The sequence below is a fragment of the Caretta caretta genome, chromosome 3, assembly GCF_965140235.1.
Source record: "Caretta caretta isolate rCarCar2 chromosome 3, rCarCar1.hap1, whole genome shotgun sequence".
NCBI lineage: Eukaryota > Metazoa > Chordata > Testudines > Cheloniidae > Caretta > Caretta caretta.
Window position 1 is genome coordinate 66,887,501 of NC_134208.1, and position 14,410 is coordinate 66,901,910.

Sequence of the window (14,410 nt, forward strand, 5' to 3'; positions counted from 1 at the left end):
GATTAAGAGAAAAAGTAATAGGTATTTTCACTATGATCATATATGTGTTCTGTAATAAAACGAGTCATAAATTTAAACACGGCACATGTCACTCACTACTCCAGTGGGGACAAAGCCAGGTAACTTAAGAATCTCTTGACTCGCTTAGCATCTAAGTTAGATATTAATAACAGAATCACAAAAATGACAAATGGAAAAAAATGAGTAGCCCCATTTTGTCCATGGCCCTACCATTGCTGACCTGTTCCCTATTGTTCATTAATAAGTGGTTGGTAAAGTCTACATTTAAAAGTTTCTAGGTTTGAGCCTTCTACTAGTTCTATTTGAAGACTATTCAATAACCCAGTAGATCTTCCTGGCAGAGAACTTTCCCAGATATTCAGCCCAAATTGTTTGTTTCTTAATTTCATCCCATTACTCCTAGTTACACCCTTTTTCACAACCATAAATAATTTCTCTACCTTGGTGTTTATGCTCTACAAATATTTTTAACTAATCATGTATGTTCACCTTTTAATTTTTACCTATCCAAGCCATATACATAATTAACACTTCTAATCATTCCCCCCAATGAGGTCTCTTAAATCATAACTTGTAGTGATACAGTCCACTTGCCAATTCCCTTAACATCCTAAAATATGTATCATCTAGACTGACCATTGTTTTTTTAATAAATGTTAATATTTTCCCAGTATTCCCTTTCCTGTTCTGTAGCAACAGCTATTTTATGCTTATATCTACAAAAAGGCAAAACTCAGGCCAAAAAACATTAAAAGTATAATCAAGGAAAGAAAGAAAACATGCTATACACCAAGAGACAGGACAGACAAAGGGCGGGAGGGGAAACAAACCAGAGAGAGATGACGTTAAGAACGCCCATACTGGGTCAGACCAAAGGTCCATCTAGCCTAGTATCCTGCCTTCCGACAGTGGCCAGTGCCAGGTGCCCCAAAGGGAATGAACAGAACAGGTAATCATCAAGCGATCCATCCCCTTGCTTGAGGTCACACAGCAGGTCAGAGCCAGTCATAGAACCAAGGTCTGCTGAGTCCTAGGCCCAGTGCCACTAGACTGTGCTGCCAACACCTGTAGAGGTACCTGTTCTGAAGCTTCACTGCTACATTCTCTCTGTGTGGCCTTTCTGCTTTGGTCTGAAATAACCCAAATCCAAAGACCTGTAGAGCATGCAGCAGAGCACTCAATCTAGCTCACCCCCTCTTATGCCCCCATAAGTATTTGAAAGTCGGGGAGAGGCATGAGGATGGCTAATTGGTGGAGAGGGAGGATTTTTCGTCTGTTAGTTTGTCTGGTCTATTGGTTGTGATTTACATGAGAAGATATTGCAGCAGTTTAGTTATAATGATGTGGGTATTTGATGTTTGTATGTCACATTTCATCAAAGATGCCTACAGAGGACTCATAGATGCTCTTTTTATTCTGGATAAAGTCAAATATTTTCTATTTGTTAGTCGCAGACTGTGATTGGTTACTAAATCACACAACATAGTTTCCAATCCACAACTGAATAACAAAGGCACCAGATCTGCAAATTTATGCATGTGCTTTACTGTAAATGCAAGAGTAGTCTCTCTGAGCTCAATAAGAATATACAGGCGCATAAAAATGAAAGCACACAAAGTAGTGTTTGCAGAACCGGAGCCTAAAACATTTTAAAACCAAGAGAGTAACCAATGTATAGCAAAGAAAAAATAGCAAATGTGGCCTGATCCAAAGCCCTTTGAGGACAAATTTTCATTGATTTTGGATCAGGCCCTAAAGGCTGAGATTTTCAAAAGGAGCCAAAGGGAATTAAGCACCCAACTCCTCACTGAAATTCAATGATACTTGGGTGCCTAACTCCTTTCAGAAAATTCTGGCCAACAAGAACCAAAAGATTCATCAAATATTAACATAAACACTGGCAACAATGTTCATGAATGGCATATAATAAAAAGGTAGTAACATGGTCAAACCAAATAACTGCTTGGAATTCAAACAAATATTCACAAACATTATTTTTGTAGTATTCAACCTGCTCCAATCAATAGATTAATCAAAAGTGTTTCCACACAAAATCAAAGAAAAATGTAAACTCTTAAGGACAAATTTTCAACAAGCCTTCTAATTTGCAACTGCAAAAATTGCAAGTGCATTCTTTTGCATGTACAACAAACTGTATTTACTTAAGTCGAATGAGCAGCTGTGTTTGCAAATGCTGGTTTTACACTCAAACTGGCATTTCTACATGAAGATAAGGGTTTTTGTGAATGCAAATAGATGCGATTCCAATTTTTGTAGGTGCAATTACAGAAGCCTGTTGAAAGTTTGACCCTTAAAAGATTCTTTCCATGTTCAAATTTGAGCCATAAACCATTGGATAAATATAACACATGGCCTGTCCTTTCATGCATGGTAATTTCTCCAAGCAATGTTTTTGCATTATGTGTGTTCTTTTGTAGAAGAGAGCCTTAATGATTATAATTTGCCATCCAGAACTTTATAGCTAGCCCTTGTCGAAAACAGTGTTTCTGCCAAAAAGCTTCCTGCCCAGGTGCTTACCCAATTAGCTCTTAAGAGGTCTGGCAGTAAAACCAGTCATGGCAAGTTTTCTGATGTACTGTATATAAGGTGACAGCTTGCAAAATGTAAGATGAAAATTTGTTTTCTTAACAAGCAGTGTGTAAATCCTGGGAGACTATTTGATTGCTTTGCCTAAAACACTTATGACATCTCATATTCCCAGTTGATATAGTGTGGTTTTAACAATGTTGTCAAATTAAACATATTTTATTTTGTTTTTATATATACTCTAAAGACAATTTATTTAATTGTGATTTGGGCATTGCAAATGCATAGTAGGCATGGACTAACCTAAGAGTTTGAAGTTTGGTAAGCTTCAAACTTTTCCAAGCATTTTGCTAACTCACAAAATGTATTCAAGCTTTGAGAGAGCTGTTTTTCCCGAAAATTATACCCAACGTTTTTCATTGGACATAAGATTAAAAACGTGTTTTTACAATGTTACAACTAGGGCTATCAATTAATCGCAGTTAACTCACGCAATTAACTCAAAAAAATTAATCACGATGAATAGCAGTTTTAATTGCACTGTTAAACAATAGTATACCAATTTAAATGTATTGAATATTTTGGATGTTTTTCTACATTTTCATATATATTATATTCTGTGGTTGAGATCAAGGTATATATTATTTTTGATTACATATATTTGCACTGTAAAAATGATAAACAAAAGAAATAGTGTTTTTCAATTCACCTCATACAAGTACTGTAGTACAATCTCTTTGTCGTGAAAGTGCAACTTACAAATGTAGATTTTTTTTATTACATAACTGCACTCAAAAACAAAACAATGTAAAACTTCAGAGCCTACAAGTCCACTCAGTCCTACTTCTTGTTCAGCCAATCGCTAAGACAAACAAGTTTGTTTACATTTAAAGAAGATAATGTTGCCCTCTTCTTACATACAATGTCACCAGAAAGTGAGAACAGGCATTTGCATGGCACTTTTGTAGCCAGCATCGCGTGGTATTTACGTGCCAGATATGCTAAACATTCATATACCCCTTCATGCTTCAGCCACCAATCCAGAGGACATGCTTCCATGCTGATGATGCTCATTAAAAAGATAATGCATTAATTAAATTTGTGACTGAACTCCTTGGGGGATGGGGGGGAATTGCATGTCCCCTGCTCTGTTTTACCCGCATTCTGCCACATATTTCATGTTATAGCAGTCGCAGACGATGACCCAGCACATGTTCATTTTAAGAACACTTTCATCGCAGATTTCACAAAACCCAAAGAAGGTACCAATGTGAGATTTCTAAAGATAGCTACAGCATTTGACCCAAAGTTTAAGAATCTGAAATGCCTTCCAAAAACTGAGAGGGATGAGGTGTGGAGCCTGCTTTCAGAAGTCTTAAAAGACCAACACTCTGATATGGAAACTACAGAACCCAAACCACCAAAAAAGAAAATCAACCTTCTGCTGGTGGCATCTGACTCAGATAATGAAAATGAACATGTCGGTCCACACTGCTTTGGACTGTTATCGAGCAGAACCCGTCATCAGCATGGACGCATGTCCCCTGGAATGGTGGTTGAAGCATGAAGGGACATATGAATCTTTAGCACCTCTGGCAAGTAAATATCTTGCAACACCAGCTACAGCAGTGCCTCTTTTCACTTTCAGGTGCCATTGTAAACAAAAAGTGGGCAGCATTATCTCCTGCAAATATAAACAAACTTGTTTGTCTGAGTGGTTGGCTGAATTAAGTGGCTTACAAGAAGTAGGACTGAGTGGACTTTGTTTTATTTTTGAATGCAGGTTTTTTTGTACATAATTCTACATTTGTAAATTCAACTTTCATGATAAAGAGATTGCACTACAGTACTTGTATTAGGTGAATTGAAAAATAGTATTTCTTTTGTTTTTTTTACAGTGCATATACTTGTAATAAAAAATAAATATAAAGTGAGCACTGTACACTTTGTATTCTGTGTTGTAATTGAAATCAATATATTTGAAAATGTAGAAAACGTCGAAAAATATTTAAATAAATGGTATTCTATTCTTGTTTAACAGTGCAATTAATCATGCTTAATTTTTTAAATCATGTGATTAATCGTGATTAATTTTTTTAATCGCTTGACAGCCCTAGTTACAACATAAGATAGACCAACAGTTGCTAATTCAAACCCCCTAAGGGAAGGCTAGACACACAGTGGTAATAAGGTCAAAGTCTCACTGGGGGGGCTCTCTATGTTATTTTCCTGCCTGCAGCACCCAGCTCGGTATCTTTCTGCTAAAGATACTTCTAGTCCCCTGCCAGCAACAGGGTGTGTGTCTGACTCATAGCCTTCAGGATGCCTGCTGCCTGGCCTTCCCTCTGCAGCCAGCTCCCAGGCAGCCTCCAGCTCTCTCCCAAGTCCAGTCCCCTCAAACCTCAGGCTGTAGTTCCATTTTCTGACCCTTGGGATTTAGAGAGCCCTCTGCTGGCTGGATGTTCCAACAGCGGAAGGGTGGGGGCAGAGTCACAATGCAGAGAAACAAGTGAACCAGTTCATGCCATCACATTTGAAGGTGGGAACTTTAGACGTTCAAGAGCTAAAGCACCGTTGTCAGGGCAGCAGGATTCCCTTTCTCCCCATTACTCAGACTGACAGGTTCTGATTTCCCTACAGTGTATTTCTAATCCCTACAAAACTCCCCAAGTTCAGGAGGCTGCTGAGAAGCAGGACAGTAATTGTGGGGGTCCTTGCTTTGAGAAAAGGAAGGAGGTTGCTGAACGCAGTGGGGTCAGGCAGGGAAGGTGCTGAGTGGAGAAGCAACTAAGCAGGGAGCAGATGCTCAGCCAGAATGAGGCAGGGAAACTGTTTGGTGGGATGTTAGAGATGGGTGAGGTCACATCTTTTATTGGACCAGCTTCTGTTGGTGAGAGAGAGAAGCTTTCGAGCTACACACAGCTCTTCTTTAAGCTCTGTATGAACTTGGAAGCCTGTCTCTCTCTCCCTCCAACAGAAGTTGGTGCAATAAAAGATGTGATCTTACCCACCTTGTCTCTCTAATACCCTGGGACCAACATGGTTACAATACTGCATACAACAGTGGGATGCCAGCAGGGAAGTTGATCAGGGAAGAGGCGCTATGGAGCCAGATGGGCAGCTACAAGGAGGAAGAGAGTTAAAACAAATCCTTTCAACTAAGCTATCTCCGGCCCAGCTTGCCTCCTCCCCTGCCTGTCCACAGCTGCCTTGTCTCTTTCCCCACCCCACCCCAAATGCACACACTGAACAATTTCCCTTCCCTAGTCTGTTTTCGTTCTTACTCCACATTCAGCTGCTCCCGTTCCTAGACCCAATGTTCTTTTCAGCGCATCCTCTCTCATTTCCTTTTCTTCTCCCCTTCCAACAACAACCCCTAGTATCTCTCCTTACACCCCCACCCCAGTAACCTGGCCTGAGTATCCCTCATCCCGACACTGGCTTCCCAGCATCACCTGGGTTTGGATCTTCCTTTTGAAGGAGGGAGCAGGAAATTCCAGGTTCCCACCTACTGCTGCTTATCATGGAGCAGCATTCAACTAGTGGAGTCAGCTAAGAAAAATAGAGGAAAAAAGGTTAAAATAAAACACTTGTTTTTTACTTAAAAAATAAACTATATTATTGTCCTATGGGCAGGTGCCTCTGCAATTTGAAGCATTTTACTAGCAGATCTGGTCCTAAAAAGGTGTGGGGGGGTGCTTGCTTGGTGAAAAACTTCGAAAGAAACAAAATTTTTTGAATTTGTTTTCATTCAGGTGAGACACCCCCTATGTGTAGGAGAAGTTAAAGTTTAAAAGTGAGAGAATTTTTTTCTCACTTAAAATATTGCGAATAAATTATTTTCAAACTAAAATCATTAGAATTAAGAACAGGACTAACCACACTTTAAGTGGATCATTGAGGTAAGATCACTGCATTTATAGATTGCTCTGCTTCTGAGTAGACGACAAATTCTTCTGTAGAACAGGAAGAGGGTTAATTGGGGGCATGAAAGAACTCTCATATACAAAGAGATTGAAAAGACTGTGATTATTTACCTTAGAAAGGAGACAAACAAGTCAGGATGTGATAAAAGTATACAAAATAATGAATAATTTACAGAATGCAGATCTGGACCATCTGTTCTCCCTATCTCATAACACAAGAACAAGGAGGTATTCAATTAATTTGAAAGGTGGAAAATTCAAAACTGATCAAAGGAAATACTGTTCACACAACACACAATTAGACTATGGAACTCATTACCACATGAGGTTGTTAAAGCCAAGAATGTAATAAGATACAAAGAGGGAATGGACAACATGAATTATTGCTCCAGGTTCTGATCACCTCCTTCTGCAGGTAAAACAGCAGGAGCGGGCTAAGAGAGAGTAAATCTAATAGGGTCTCTTTGCAGACCTCTCCCTAATTGTTCTGTCAGGAAGCAGCGCTTGCCAGCTCACAAACCTTGTGGATCTTGGGGATTAGAGGGAGACCAATGAACAAGTTCTCTGCTGGCTCATTCTGTACTATATTGTGGGGAGGGGGGCAGGAGGGGATTTCTGCAGGACTGGTGGGGAAGGAAGATGCACAGTTTCATTTGCATGTGTCTGAGCTTGTTGTGTTTCATTTCCTTGTGCGTTCAAGCTTCTTTTCAATTTAAGACAAGATGAATTATGACAGTTATGTTTTCAGAGGGAAAATGTAATAGAAAAATGTGATGGCAAACCTCCTAGAAACCTGAATCAAGATGCAGATATTCAGATTTCCCAAAAGGCTGAATTGGTCATAACAGAAAACCTCAACAACTATGACAATAAGACATTTCCTTCTGCATTAACCCCAGCAATTCCAGATGCCATTCAAGAAGATGAAATTGCAATTACTTTAGATAACCAAGAAAAGTTACCAGAAGGTACTGTACTAAAATCTATTAATGGCTTATTAATCTGAAAATGTTCCTTTAGCACAAGTCAGTAAAAAGTGAAAATTTTATGGGGTTTTTTTTAGAAATTTTCCCCATTTTTTTTGAGGGGGAGGAGAGAGTTCAAAAAATTTAGCTCAGCTCCAGTTCTCTAGCTTCCCACAGTTTTCCCCTCATAGAACTATCTCCAGCATTACACTAAATGCACATTCTGTTTGTTACCCCAGAACAGATTTTTAAAGACTTGGAAGTGTGCGCTCCCCTAACTAAGTCAATGTGAAGGAGATTTAGGGACTGATCTTGCATTCACTGAAGACAGTGGTAGAACACCATTTTGAAACAGAGAGGAGTGTGATGGGAAAGAACAAGGTCCACCCATATCCACCTTCCTCTGCAACAAGAGATATGCCCAAGAGATGATAATCAATGCTCAAAAAAAATCATTCAATATGTCCAAGGGCCTTGCCATTACACTCTTGGAGGAATTCTTTCCTGATCCCAAGTTTTGGTGATCAATTTGAAAACTTTGTACATGTAAGAAAGAATAGCCATAACTAAGCATCAACCCAATTGTTACTCTGGAGACTAGCGATTGTGGGTGCTTCAGTCTTGAACGCCAGCATTTTAAAAGGGGTCAGATTTTCAGAGTGTTGATCAGCTCTCCTCTGAAAATCAGGATACTTTAAAGCATCTAAAGTTGGCAACTAAAATCACTAGTTACTTTTGAAAGCATACGTGTAAACTTATGGCACTATATCAAGTTTTTTTTATTATTGATAATATTGCAAAAACTCTACTAACAGTCAGCAAAATTCACAGTCCCAAGGGGAAGTACTTTCAGTAATAACTTGTTACTTTTATTGACGCTACCATTTCAGCGTGAACTGATCTTATCCATTCTATATTCCATTTAGTTTCCAAGTTTGCAGATAGAGAATGGGTTCATCTTGAACCTCCGAAATCACCAAATAAAAATAATTCATGTGAGCCAATGAATCAGCCACTTTTGGATCTGCAGGAGAATTTGGATGATTATAAAGACTTAGTTGAAGTGAGGAAATCATATCTTCCTGAGAAACCACCTCCTACATTAGTAAATAACCTAACAGATTCTGCAAACCACCAGACTCAAAGATCTGCAATGTCATGTACAAGCAGAGTAACACCACGGTCTCTAACAGAAAATAGAGTTGTAGACCATAGTCCTACACCTCATCAGGACACAAGATTTAAAGACCTTCTCAAAGCAATGGATGAGACCACTCCAACCCCAACATGGTTGTATTCAGAAAAGGAAAGTCCTAATCTACTAATGATTGAAACACCACAACTTTCCCCTTTACCCAGGCTGAGACAAGCTGCCTGGAGAGACACCATAGTTAAAAAGATTTCATGTTTGGGAACATCACAGCAACAAACAAGTGGCTCCCCTCCATTTTTGGTCAATGGCTCAAGACCACCAATTTCCCCTATATCCCAACAGCAAACACATATGGTAAGAAGTTTGAGGCAATCTAAAGAAAATCCAAGAACCTTTTTCAACAACAACATGAAGATTAAGAGAAACTTAGTCCAACTCAAGCATACCCATAAAGTTACAGACCTGAATCTTCCAGTATTATCTCCACCCTACCAAACCAGGTCAGGGAAAAAGTCTGAGATTTTAAGGTTAGATTTTGCATAAATACAGTGCACAGCAATATAAGAGAAAAAGGAGGGGTGTGTGTGTGAGAGAGAGAGAGAAAATAACAGCATCTATAAACTTTCCACAAAGTATAAAGCTGATAGGTTTTAGCTGAATACCATGATGTCACATGATGTCAAAGTCTGTTTAATGTAGATGCAAAATTTGAGGTTGTAAGAAGACGTGAAATTCTGTGGCCTGCGTTGTGCAGGAGGTCAGAATAGATTATCATAATAGTCCCTTCTGACCTAAATACCTATGAATCTCTGAATCTATAAGACAATTCACAATAATATTTGATTGTGAATTTTTTGTGTCTATATACATTGTTTGCACCCAAACTGTGGATCACTGTGTTAGGGCAAAAGATCCAGAAAATGAAACTGACTAGTCTATTTTGATTGTCCTAGCTGAATACAGAGCAAATGTAAACAAATTGTTATAAGGATGGAAAACTAGATTTTAAAAATCCTCTTTCCATTTTAATAAACTATAGCATTAGTAAGACATGTCAGGAATTTTTTTATATTAGCTATATGAATTTTAACCAGTGGCACTTTAACCCAACTATGTTCCAAAACAGAGAAGACCAAATTTTGCATCCAGCTTCACTGCATTAATTAATTAATTAGGGCTATACACATGTGACAAAGTAAAATGTATCCCTTTTGTTTTAAATTCCAATGATTCATCCTCCTTATTTACATTTCCTTTTTCTTATTAGTAGACTTTGGGCCTAATTCTCTTCTCAACCCAATATAACTTCCTTGACGTCAGGAGTTACTCTTCATTGATACTTGTGTGAGCAAGAAGAGAATCAGGTTTTGTGTTTGCAGCTTTGCAATGTCTATGTGAGGTGTGAGCATACAAGTTAAGGGTTACAAAGGATTTCTAAACTGTATTTGTGTAAGCAGTGCATTGTGTGTCATCTTGTCAAGATTTGCCCTCCCATATTTCTACCAACATGACTGCCATACAGAGAACACACTGGGAAGGTCTTTGGAGGGAGATAAAGAATGAGTCTAAATGTGAAAAATGTGTAAATTTCAAATACCAGTGTGTAAGATCTGTATAAGATCCAGCAGTCAGAAAGACTGTGCAGCCACTTGTGAATTCTGCTGTTTTTTTTCTGAGAGATGGACAAATTTCACCTCCAAGAGCAACAATAGAGTATAATATTTAGAGTGATACAAAGAAGGTATATCCATGGAGCCCACAGTAATTGAATTGAGTGCTCAAGAGCCTTATTCTGCCCTGCCCGGGCCAAGATTCAGGAAGAGTATCCCTATGCAGGATAGCACTTAAGCACATGCTTCAGTTCCCCATTGAAGGCAATGGAACTTGAGCATATATTGAAAATTAAGCATGTGAATAAGGGCTTTCCTGAACTAGGGCCACACATGTGTGTAACTCCGAGAATTGGGCAATTAGCTTATATATTATCTTCATTATTAAAGCTGGATGGATATTTCACAGCCAAACTGGCTTTGTAAACATTTCCCCCCTAATTTACAAAATTTTGTTAATTCATTCTAAGCTTGTCAATCTTGTAGTCAGTTTCCTAAGGTTTTGTCAGAAAAAAGGGGGGGGGGGGAAATAAACAAGATTTGACTCCATTTTTTGGTAAAAGTAGGCTGGTGGACTAGGGTTGCCAATTTTCTAATCAAACGAAACCAAACATCCTTGCCCCGTCCCCTGCCTTGCACTTCTCCGAGGCCCTGCCCCATCTCTGAGGCCCCACCTCTTGCTCATTCCATCCCACCTCCCTCCATCGCTCACTCTCCCCCACCCTCACTCACTTTCGCTGGGTTGGGGCAGGGAATTGGTGTGCGGGAGGGAGGTCTCCAGCTGAGGGTGCAGGCTCCAAGGTGGGGGCAGAAATTAGGGGTTCATGGCTCCAGTGTGGGGCAGAGGGTTGGGGTGTGGAAGAGAGTGCATGCTGCGGTTGGGTGGTGCTTACCTCAGTTGGCTTCCGGAATCAGATAGCATGTCCAGCTCCTAGGCGGAGGGGTATCCAGGGGCTTCTGCACGCTGCCCCTGTCCACAGGCGCCACCACAGTAGCTTCCGTGGGCCGTGGTTCCCAGCGGCAGCATTCAGAGCTCCCATGGCCAGCCCTCTGCCTAGGAGCTGGATATGCCGGCTGCTTCCAGGAGCCACGCACCGCCAACTGACATTTTAGCGGCCCAGTCAGCAGTGTTGAACAGAGCCGCCAGGGTCCCTTTTCGACTGGGCATTCCGGTCAAAAACTGGATGCCTGGCAACCCTATGGGGGACAGTGGTGACATACTAAATATATGGTTCTGCTGGCGGAGAGAAGGCAAGCAGCAGTGTCTTCTAAGAAATGCAGACAACAACAAATAAGAAAAGATGTTAAAAATGTAAGAACCTCCATTTTCGTGCACCACTGGTTTTCCAGAGACCCTGACTGTACCTCATGCCTCCCTTAGTTATAGGGTTTTAGGCCCTGTTTCAGCACGGTACTCACACGCGCATGCCTAACTGTAAGCAAATGAGTAGTGCCCTGAACCTGAATTGTGAAATGTCAGAATTTTTACTTCAGTGGGACTACACATATGCTTAACGTCAGGCATGTGTTAAGTACCTTGCTGACACATGGCTTTACTGCCTACCTAAGGCCTGATTCTGCAAACACGCACTTGGGTAACTTTTCAGGGGACTACTCAAGTTATCCAAATGTGAGTTTGAAGGAATGGACCCCTAGTTTACATATATCATGTTCCAAACAATTATTTGAAATACAGAAGTCAAAGGTGGCATTTTAAAATCTTAAAGAGGAATTCCTAAGTGCTAACACAGTATTTTTCAGAAGGCAGATGGAAATGGATAAAGGCAGCCAGATACAGCATATTAAGTTCTGCTCTCAGTTGCACTCATTGACTTCAAGAGAGTTGCCTGGCATAACTGAAAGCAGAATATGGCCTTGTATGTGCATCCTGTTGCTCCACATGAGTTGTACACAATATATCAACTTAAGTTTCTTATTTGCTTACATCCCGTGCAACCCCAAGTAGACTAATGACATAGGTCAGCTCACAATTTGTACCACTGTCTTTCTGATTTTATACTACAGACCAGGTATAAAACAGGTCAGCAGTTACACATGAATTCTGACCTGCTTGAAGGACAGAATGATTGTGCCTTCCAGGAAACTTTGCTGTATAAAGTGTGGCAGCCAAAAAGTGCTATTGCTAAAAAGGCAGCCAAGGACTTTAAGAGCTAAAAGTTCACTTTTTACTTTACAAATGTTTTTAAATCAAAATATTTCACATTGTTACATACAGAAAACGTAAGTAGACAACATTCAGTGAGGACCAACAAACTGCCTTGGGGCCACATTGCCAGCCCCTCACTCCACAACTGACTCCTGTGGGGTCACTTCTGGTATGGGGTACTAGTCAGTGGGAGTAAGAGTTTCCAGCCCGCCCTTAAAGTGTTAATTTCTCAACATTAATAAAACCCATTAGAACAGATAGTAAAATTGTTTTGTGAAAAATTTGTCCCTTACTTTTAAATTTAAAAAATGTTTTTGACCAGCTCTAAAAATTACATCATCATATTTTTTAACATAGGACCATGGTCTAATACCCATACCCATGAGATATATATATATTGCATCTTACCTATCAACTAGAACCATTGATTTGTGGTCCAGTGGTTAGGATACTGGCCTAGGACTTGGCAGACCTGCATTCAATTTCCTGCTCCACTACAGACTTCCTATGTGATCTTGGACAAGTCACTGAGCCTCTCTGTGCCTCAATTCTGTAAAAATGAGTATGAGAGCACTTTCTTACCTCCCAGGGGTATACTAGGACTTTAGGTCGAATTTAGCAGCGTTAAATCGATGTAAACCTGCACCCGTCCACACGATGAAGCCCTTTATTTCAACTTAAAGGGCTCTTAAAATTGATTTCCTTACTCCACCCCTGACAAGTGGATTAGCGCTGAAATCGGCCTTGCCGGGTCGAATTTGGGGTACTGTGAACACAATTCGACGGTATTGGCCTCCGGGAGCTATCCCAGAGTGCTCCATTGTGACTGCTCTGGACAGCACTCGCAACTCAGATGCACGATTGTTTGCCGTTGCTCTGACGCAGGGAGGGGCGACTGACGACACGGCTTACAGGGTTGGCTTACAGGAAGTTAAAATCAACAAAGGGGGTGGCTTTACATCAAGGAGTATTTCAGGCAGGACTTCATGGAGGGTTCCAATAAGAAATGGTGCACCTAAGTTATTGTTCTTATTGGAACAAGAAGGTTACTCTGGCCTCTGATTGATACATGGCTAGATTTACCTCGCTGCACCTTCTCTGTGAGTGACTGCAGTGTGACCTAGAGGAATGAGACCCCTAAACAGAGGTGGCGGGGGGGTTGCAAATAAGTACAAAACAAATCTGGTCTATTTCTTGTTTTGATCCACTCCATCTATCTTTTACATCTTTGGCTGGCAGCAGACAGTGCAGAAGGACTGCATGCCATCCACATCTCATGGCTGCTCAGCAGAAGATGGTACAATAGGACAGCTAGCCATCCTCATCTCTTGCCTGCCCAGCAGAAGATGATGCAATAGGACTGCTAGCAATCCGTATCACCTGCCTGCTCACCATAAGATGGTTCAATAGGACTGACTGCAGGACTAAAGAGAATGACCTGATCAAGTCACTCCAAATTTAGTCCCTGCACCCATCTCTGCCCAGGCGCTCCTGATGGACCTCACACAGGCGACCAGGAGCACCTCGGACATGACAATGACGGCTACCAGTCCTATTGCACTGTCTGCTGCCACAAGGCAATGGGTTGCTGCTGCTGTGTACCAATGCAGTACCACGTCTGCCAGCACCCAGGAGACATACTGTGACAGTGAGCTGAGCGGGCTCCATGCTTGCCGTGGTATGGCGTCTGCACAGGTAACTCAGGAAAAAAGGCGCGAAACAATTGTCTGCCCTTGCTTTCATGGAGGGAGGGAGGGAACGGGGGCCTGACGATATGTACCCAGAACCACCCGCGACAATGTTTTAGCCCCATCAGGCATTGGGATCTCAACCCAGAATTCCAGTGGGCAGCGGAGACTGGGGGAACTGTGGGATAGCTACCCACAGTGCAACGCTCCGGAAGTGGACGCTAGCCTCGGTACTGTGGAAGCACTCAGCCGAGTTAATGCACTTAGAGCATTTTCTGTGGGGACACACACACTCGAATATATAAAACCGATTTCTAAAAAACCGACTTCTAT

At 41.0% G+C, this 14,410-nt stretch overlaps 1 protein-coding gene across 1 annotated transcript in view; it reads left to right on the forward strand.

The window, feature by feature from the left end:
* The window catches only part of LOC125634896 (serine/threonine-protein kinase MARK1), a 44,240-nt gene extending 30,080 nt beyond the window's left edge, over positions 1 to 14,160 (forward strand). The window contains exons 8-9 of the mRNA XM_048846235.2: positions 7,243 to 7,462; positions 8,386 to 14,160. Coding sequence (XP_048702192.1) covers positions 7,243 to 7,462; positions 8,386 to 9,155 — 990 coding nt within the window. The 3' untranslated portion in view covers positions 9,156 to 14,160. The remainder of the gene's footprint in view (positions 1 to 7,242; positions 7,463 to 8,385) is intronic.
* The last annotated feature ends 250 nt before the right edge of the window (positions 14,161 to 14,410 follow it).